We start from the raw sequence: 8,936 nt of genomic DNA, 5'->3' as shown, positions 1-8,936 counted from the left end.
CATGGAGTTTAACCCAGGTCTCCCTAAAGGCGACACAACTCTCTTAAATGTCACGTGGTTGAGTCTCACTGAGGTCTCAGGCAAGGATCCTTCTCAGCCCTGCTATTTGACATCATACTTTGAGAAGAAATGGTAGAAATGGAACCTGGATCTTCTATGTGTGTAGCTCATATGCTGTGTGTCACCAAGCTCTACCCTGCTGCTAATTTAGTGCAGTGTTCCATAGGATCCAGATTTCCTGCAGCATCTGAACCTGCTCCTTTCTTTGGACTCTGGCTTTATGTTCTGTTTCACTTTTCCCTTAAAGGTCTAGTGCGGTCTGAGTGGCATTTCACTTAGCCGACAGACCCACAATTTCCTTGGTTGTCATCTGTCTAGATTATAAGGCAAATGGGATGGCACACTATGAAATTAGAGAGACGAATGAACAAACTGTCCTTGCTGATTGGCTTCATCTCAGTGCCTCTCTGAGCACATCTTTAATGAGAGTGACAATACTGAGATGAAATGTTGATTCTGATATTTTTTTAAAATGGAATCAAACGACTGTCACATATTTTCACTCTTGCGCTCAACGTATGAGCAGAGAGGTGACCTTGAGGTACAATTTGTTACTGTCTCTTCTTTGTACCTTCTTAGAGCTTTTCCACATCGACTTCACTGAGACAGAACAAATCCAAATGTTCTTCACAAGTAGCGGTGGCCCCAGACTAGGTCCTCCTAGATGTCTGTAGGACCAGTCATATGGTGTATAAAGGCAGAATGCATAGGCTCATGTGGCAGCTAATTGTTGGATGGCTGGATGCTGCTATAGTTTGCTCCTCCCTTCCCCCCTGAGTTGCTGCTCACTTGCTGCATGCCACTTTGTTCTCCAGTTCCTATGGTTTGGAGTCAGCCCCAGGTACCCACAGGATTGGTAGGCACTGGCAGCTGCTTCTCATACTTGCAGAAATTAAGTAAAATCCAGAATTAGGGCCAGGTGTTAGCTAGTGGCCTGGGCAAAGGCTGAATGCAAATCTTACATGATCTGGTTGACGTTTTGAGAGCATACATCTTTTTCTTTTATGACGGTGCCTCCCTCTTCCCTGCCCCACCTCCCCTCCCCACACACATTGTTCTTACTTGGCCCCCTCACAATTATCCTTCAGTGTAGAGGCAGGGTATGAGTGCTGAAAGAAGCAACAGGGGACTATTGAAAGAAATAGTCCCTGAAAAGCTGTGGAACTTATATGGCTTGACATCCTAATAAAGAATCAATGAACTGGAGCAATGTTTCAGATACACCAAATGTCAGTATCCCACTTTCCTGGCTTTGTAGACTGGACACTTATACAGTTCAGATTTACATTGCCAAGAAAGAGGACAAAAGGGAACATGGATTTGCATAACATTTGCATGTGCTAATTGATAGGTATAAATGCGCATTTGGAAATAATTTCTGCCATTTAAACAGAAATATAATACATCTCTCCATAGTGGGGATGGGTGGGGGGACTGAGACTAGTGACCTGTGTGCCTGTTCAGTTGGTTGCCCAGATGCTGTTGGTGGGCAGCCTCAAGGCTCTGCTTTTCCTCCTAGTGGTTTTTTATCTTTAAACTGGGCATAGACTGGACAGCCCTTCAAACAGAGGCTGTCTTCCAACAGCCCTTCCAATAGAAGATTGTGCTCTGTAAATTCGGTCACATGGCTTGAGTCTTGCAGCACAGTTGGGAACGCAGGTACCATTTCCTCCAGAAGAGTCACACATTCACCAGCTTCGTTAACTAAATTTCTGATATCTGTCAGCCATGTGAATCGACAGAGGACCTTCAACCAGACTGTGGCCTAAGGGCCAAGTTCCAGGTAGTTGAATTCTGGGACACGGGGGAACTGGGCCAGAAACAGGCCAAAAGCTGGTGTGGTATCCAAAGCAGGCAGCAGTCAAAATCCAGAGCAGCAGCTAAGGGCTTCTCCACACAGAGGCATTTTATCATGCAATTTTACCGGGGCTTCTGCTTCTGGGTTCTTTTCAGGATTAAGCTCAGCCCTTTATATGCAATCCCCTCCCTGCCCCCTTTATCTGCAAGTTCCGTATGTCTCATTATACAACCACTAGGTGGTGCAGTAGTATAGCTCCTTTTATTGCACAACATCCTCTTTTCACGCACTGTATTTTAACGGTTCGTTATCTCCAATATTTTAAAAAAATGGGATAAAGGTCAGAAGACACAGGAGAGGCCCTGCGGGTGACAACCTCAAGTTAAGGATCTGCAAACATCCATGAATAATTAATCTCAATCCCAAGATAAAAGCCCCATGTGGAGAAGCCCTAAGGATCAGAGAGGCAGTGGAGGCTGGTGGCTCCAATATCAGTGGGTTGGTGAATCCACTCTGGGTTTCAGTCGGAACCAGTCAGAAGGTTGGATAGCTCCTTTAGAGTTCTGATTGGTTCTGACTGAAACCCAGAACAATTCATTGCCCCACTGACATTGGAGCCACCAGCCTTCACTGCAGAGAGTTCAGAGTGTGTAGTTAGAGGTCAGGTCAAGGCTAGACAGCAGGAGCTTGCTTGCTTGCCGGTTTATTTGCTGCAATTTTTTGAATCTCGCCTTTCAGGATAGAAATCCTTCCAAGTGAGATAAAGAGACGTTAACAAAATTACTATAAACTTTTTTTCCCTTTTTTTTTTTAAGAACTCATAAGGATTGGTCCCACAAGGCAGTTGATGGTAGAAGGCCTGGGGTTGGAGAGAGGGACAGTCCCATCAGAGCAGGGTCTTGAGGTGGTCTTCACCTGCCAAGCTTAAACAGCGGAGACAATTTGCTCAGGCTGAGAAACTTAGGAGGGATGGGTTTTATGCAGCCTGGTGGAGTAGGGTTGGTCCTTGGGGTCAGCTGATTACTGCTCAGGTAGCCTGATAGCTCAGGTAGCCTCAGGTAGCTGATGCAGCCTAGATGGCACCCCCAACACATAGAGCTCATTCTGCCTGGCTTGCCACGGCAACAGAGAACTGGGAGCTCAGGCGCCCAAACCAGACTCCTGGGAGCTCTGCTTCGAAACACACGTGTCGCTTTACACAAGGGCATGGGGAAGCTTTGACCAACAGAGCCAGCTGCTGGCAAGGCCACTCACTTGGTCAGCTGCGTAAAGCAGCGAGGAGAAGCACTGTGCCGGAAGCAAAATACATCAGTTGTGTCCACAAAGGTCCGAAATAGGGCAAGCCTCTAATGGATTCCACTCTTTTTTTTTATATTTCAGGTAACGTATTACCTTTGTTTTTTTTTTTTTATATATATAAAGGGGGTATTGATCTTTGTAACTTTGTAAACCCCCTTGTGGGGACCTTCTGCTAGGAAAAGATCTCCTATATCTCTATCTTTCTATCCATCCAAAACCAACCAACAAAAAAAGCTTTCTGGGTGCCCTGCAAAAAAATGAGAGGCCCTATTCTCCCCCTAGCCTTAAGGCCAAACCACCAGTGATATAATTGACAGGATTTGGCCTGCATTGCATGGTCTTTTTGAATCTGAATAGCCAGCAAAGCAGAAAGGGCTGTGACGTTGGGGAGGGGGGCTTTAACCAGCAGCACCCCCCAAAAGCAACTCCAAGAAGAGTTCCCACTGATTCCCAGCTGAAGTGTGCTTCCCATTCTGAATAGCAGGCATGGGGAGGAGGATGTTGATCGGGACACAAAGAGGGCAGCCCCGACCCACCTCCCCTGCACCTGCTTTTTGAATTGTTGTTATTATTGTGCATACTGGCCCAAGCCACCACCACCAGGCTGAGTGGAAGCAGGGCCCACCAACCCTACTGAAGACCTCCCTCATGAAGGCTTCTCCTCCCTCAACGGTCAGAGGGCTTTTCTACATGAGGAATTTATCATGTGCTTGTCATTCCTTACTCATGGTTGTTTACGGGTTCTTTAGACAACATCATGACCCTCCAGTTTTGTTTCTGTGTCTAACAAGCACACAGAAAGTGACTTTGGGTTGAGCAGGAAAAATGCGGCATTTAATGGTAAAAGGGAAAGAAACTGCTTTTTTCTCTTGTATATTTGCACTATACCACTTACCACAGTGCCACCTGGAGATTATGTAGTGGAAAAGCAGGAAAGGAATGCTTCATGTAGTGACTGGATCTCAATTATGCCCTATAATATCCCAAATCAAAGTGTTTTAGGGAGCAATCCTATGGCCGCTAGTCAGCAGCTAGATGGCCATAGGATATGTGGGTTTCCGGGAACCGACTTTCCCCCCATTACGCGCTGCCTCGCAGGCAGCGTGGAACGGCCCCAAGCTCTATGCTCGAAAGAGGAGCATGGAGCGGCCAAAATGGGGCGTTCTGGGGCGGGGAGGGAGGAAATGCCAGTACGAGACATCCTATGTGTCGTCCAGCAGCCTCCTCCCCCACTCCGCCTTCCTGTGGCAAGACAGCTGAAATCGGCTGTCTAGCCACAAATGCAGGGCAGGAGAAGTGTGGAGGGAACAATCCCCTCCGTGCTTCTCCTGCTCTGCATTGGATAGGCAGTCACCTCCGAGTTTGGAGGCGGCCGCCGATCCCCATATGATTGCTCCCTAAGTCTTCTACTCATGTTGAACATGTAAACTTTGGTCATGCTTGAATTTTCCCCTCCATCGTTTTGTCATTATTATTTTTACATTAAATGCACTCACACACACAACATCCCAAAGCAAAAACGGCATAGAAATTATTATTTTTTTAAATCTGCAACAAAGCTTTATTTAACAAAAAGATGCCACCACCATATCTTCAAAACACAGGTGTCTGTTACAAATGCCTCCATACTAGGATCTCCCCCCACCCCCATGAAAAATATCAGAATTAAGGCAGGGTATTCTTTTAGGATTTTTCATGCAAGAGCATATTCAAATGTCCCCTTATCCAGCCCTTCAACCTCATCCTCCCATGTGGAAGATGGCATACTGCTATAAGGGTCTAATAAAATTTTGAAGCATCTGATAATCAGAAGTCCCAAAAAGACACACAGGATCCCTACAAAGGCAAAGCCGGTTTTTTGTTCCAGAGTCAGGGGAAAGGTGGACACCTCATTGACACTCATGCTCACTGACACGTTGTTGCAGTAGTTACTGCTCATCTCTGGGCTTCACATCCTGCTGGGCCTTCAGGATTTTCACTTCTTTGTCTGCACAGAGAAAAAGAAGAGATAGTTTTGGTTATATATAGAATCATGTAATGTTAGTGTTGGAAGATGCCCTTGAGGTCATCTAGTCCAGCCCCTACAGAATGGAACTCGAGCATCCCTGAGAGTAAATGACAGCCCATCACCGCCTGATGCAGTCTGTTCTGCTGTCTAATGGCTCTTACTGTTAGGCAGTGTAATATATGTTTATGTTGTTGCCACCTCGTGGAAAAAGGCAGAAGTGTTTCTTTTAGAAAAGTCGGAACTGAATATGCTTCAGGACTGTGCTTTTGGGCATGGTTCCAAGATGGATGCCAAACTGAGAAATGTATGAAGAAATAAACCAGTGATTGTTGCGTCTTACTGGCGTAGGCTACCTGAGTCACAGGCAGTTTCTCCTAAAGTTTAGCCAAAAGTGGCTTCCCTGCAATTTCTACCTATGGCCATGCTGGCCGGGGATGATGGGAACTGTGGTCCAACACATCTGGAGGACACCAGGTAGAGGGAGACTGACCTAAATAAACGAAAGGAAATATGTTTTTGACTTCAAAACATTTGGCATATTGACTTTATTTTTGTTCAATAAAACTGATATAATGAACTGATTAGGATTTCTTTACTCAGATGTAAATATATTCAGTTCTAATCTGAATATTTTGGGTGTCCCAAGGCTGCTTAGATAGGCAGGGGTCCCCAACCCTTTTGGGTTGGTGGGCACATTTGGAATTTTGAGAAGGTGTTGTGGGTGCTCTCACAAAATGGCTGCCATGGGAGTGGGGCTTGCTCATTCATAAAATGGCTGCTATGGTGGGCATGGATGGTCAAAAACACCCAATTCCCAGAAGGCAATCTGGTGAGACTGAAAAAAAACACACCTTACCTAAGAACCTAAGTACAAGGCCAAGGAGGGATCTAAACTCCAAAACACAAAAATGCTCTTTTGAACCCAAATAAAGTGGGCACTGGAGGGCAGCATTTCGCTTTGCAACATGCCAGCCTTCCGGTTAAAAAACAATACTTTTAGGAAATCTTAAGAAATAAAATAAACATCAGGAGGGGCAGAGAGCCTGCTGGGCGCCAAGAGAGGTGTCTGTGGGTACATTGGTGTCCATGCACACCATGCTGGAGACTCCAGAGACAGAGATTATAGGGATGTACGGCCATTGTTAAATCTGTTCTGTCCATATTTTGTCAGCCTCTGGTATCTGTAGACAGCTGCTGTACTTTGTTGGGACCTGCTGGATCTGTGTTCAGCTCCCCCATGTAGTAAACTGTCTGTGTACCTTCAGGCCCTGGACTGACCCTGCCCACCTGACTTGCCATTGGATACTCCTGGAAAGGAAGGAGTATAAAATGGCTTCCTGTTCTAGTTAAGCCTTGCTTGAATAATAAGATTTTCCTCAGCTCTAGTGTGTTCCTGGATTAATCAGTCAAAGACAAATGATTGGTTAATCAAATTGGATGCGTCCAAAATAGTCACTGCCTTGTTCACATAATTTTACAGGGGGTCCAGATGACACTGTCTTCAATTTGTGTAACCCTCCTGTATTTTTTCATTGCTTCTTCCATCTTTTTCCCTCACTACCAAAAAAATTCATTAAGCAGGAAAAGGTGGAATAGCTACACAATGCCTTTTGATCAATCTGTCTGGAAGCACCCATTATTGGCAGTTATACAACACACACACACAATTTACTGCCCAGAAGTTAAGCTCCATGTAAGAAATGTAACATATGAAGTTGCTCTTGGAACTTGCAAGAAAGAGCAATTTCAGAGTCCTTCCTTTTGCCACATCTTTCATTCACACCCACCCCACTGTCTTGGTGCAATCATGCCCAAGTTGCAAGACATGGCCACAGCACCCATTTTTTGCCCTGTTTGTTTTCTTTTGTGGGTGATGCTTTATCATTTGAGTTCTAAACAGGAATCTCTAATACTCTAAAAGATTACTTAGGAAGATATGACAACAAAGAGTCTTGTAGCACCTTAAAGACCAACAAACTTATTCTGGCATAAGCTTTCATGGGCACGGACCACTTCATCAGATGCATGAAGTGTTAACTGCAGATTTGTAGATTTATATACACACGCTGGGACAAAGGAGGAAGACGATGTAAACTCTGTTGTCAGAGGGAACTTAAAATGCAAAAAGTACCTGCAATACCAGCAAAATGACAATGGGCCTTCTTACGGGGACATTGTAAGAACTACTGACATAATGAAAGTGAACCAAAAAGTGCTATATAAATATGAAACATGATTATGATTATCATGTTGGTCATGCTGCAGATCATAAAGGAAATTTTACTTTTAGATATTTTTAAAGTGAAGGAACTGGGTTGATAGTAAGTGAAATCATCAAAGCAAGTTTTTTTTTTTTTAATATGATAAATTCTACCTGATGCATTCAAGTAAGGCACAATTTCAGGCTTTCCAGAAGTTTGAACAGCTGCAGAGACATAAAGAAGGTAAGAACATTAGAAGTTTTAGTTGTGATACAAATATTAGGTTCTGAATTGGATTCAGGTCTCTTTGAAAAAGAAGTAGTTAGTAGGACATGCGTTGTGTCTTAAAGCAGAGAAACAAAATGACAGCCAAAAAACCATAGACAGATGTGAAGGCATGAGCCATATCATCTGTTTCAATAGGCCATTATGACTCTGGATGTTGTATTCAACCTGTATGGACCACTTGGGTATTGTTTGGGTTTTTTAATACGTTGCTTCTAATTTGTCCCCTTCCGCCCCGGGGAAGATGGCAGCATGATGTGGGCTGACATAACTTTTTAGCATTCTTCCTTCTGGCAGGGGTGACTTCAGTCCCTGCAGTGTGACCTTGAGGGAGTCAGCAACCCTGAGGTGGCAAAATTAGTTTGGCAGGTTCCCAAGTGCCACCTCCTCTATGAACTTCACAGCTGATTTGCAGCTAGACAATCCAGGCACTCCACAAAACCTCCAGAACCCATTCAGTTGGTCCAGAGCACTGTCTTCCATCTCTACCCATCCCTCTTGTTGACATCATTCCAACGTTCAAAGATAATGGGAATTGGGAGTGGGGAAACCCTGAGGGCACATTTAGGTCAGTGTTTTGTTTCCAGTAGTGGCCAACCAGATGCCTCTGAGCAGTCACAAGCACAGTATAAAGGGATGACTTGTCCCTCATTGTTTGTCCCCAGCACCTGGTGTACTGCCTCTGTACCTGGAGGTACCATTTACCTACCATAGGTAATGGCAGTTGAGAGACTTGTCCTCTGTGAGTTTATCTGATCTTTTCGAAAGCTAAGCTACGGCCCATCTGTGCCAGGGATAACCAACTTGGATGCCCCCAAAGGTTTTGGATGACAACTTCCACAATCTTTTATCATTGGCCGTGCTGGCTAGGGCTTATGGAAGTTGTAGTCCAAAACTTTTGGAGGGTACCAGTGGCCTACCATCACCACAGCTGGCACTGAGATGCTAGAACATGAAGTTCAAAGGAGCCATTTTGAGTGTTTTGGGGCTTCTTTGTCATGTTTGTCTGAAGACCAGCACACCCCTTTGAACTGCTGCTTCCTTATCATTTCTCTCTCATCTTGTCACTTGGTAAATATATAGATTTCTTTTACAAAAGAAGATTATTTTGTAACCTTCCACTCATGGCCTGTCTTCTAGAAGAAACTGACCCTGCAAAAACTTCTCTGAACTTCTTAGTGAAAGGTGGTGGGTGGGTTAAAGACATGGAAATATTTCATCATCAATTTAGTCTGGAAGAGTGGATCAGAAATGAGGCTATGTGGCTGTGAAGGTCAAAAGCATT

The 8,936-nt window shown here is 44.6% G+C and overlaps 1 protein-coding gene across 1 annotated transcript; it reads right to left on the bottom strand.

Moving 5' to 3' along the window:
• Positions 1-4,707: 4,707 nt before the first annotated feature.
• CTXN2 (cortexin 2) lies at positions 4,708-5,096 on the bottom strand. Its single transcript, XM_084817111.1, has one exon. It carries the CDS (start codon positions 5,094-5,096, stop codon positions 4,851-4,853), a length of 246 nt encoding a protein of 81 aa, XP_084673237.1. The 3' UTR covers positions 4,708-4,850.
• Positions 5,097-8,936: the final 3,840 nt, after the last annotated feature.

This window comes from Heloderma suspectum, chromosome 11 (genome assembly GCF_057233095.1).
Source record: "Heloderma suspectum isolate Gila_16-S chromosome 11, 16-S_ref, whole genome shotgun sequence".
Taxonomy (NCBI): domain Eukaryota; kingdom Metazoa; phylum Chordata; class Lepidosauria; order Squamata; family Helodermatidae; genus Heloderma; species Heloderma suspectum.
Note: the sequence above shows the minus strand (reverse complement) of the source record. Positions and strands in the feature narration are given on the sequence as shown.

What these genes read in the sequence shown, in the direction of transcription:
- CTXN2 (XM_084817111.1), bottom strand. Translation starts at nt 5,096, where the DNA reads ATGAGCAGTAACTACTGCAACAACGTGTCAGTGAGCATGAGTGTCAAT.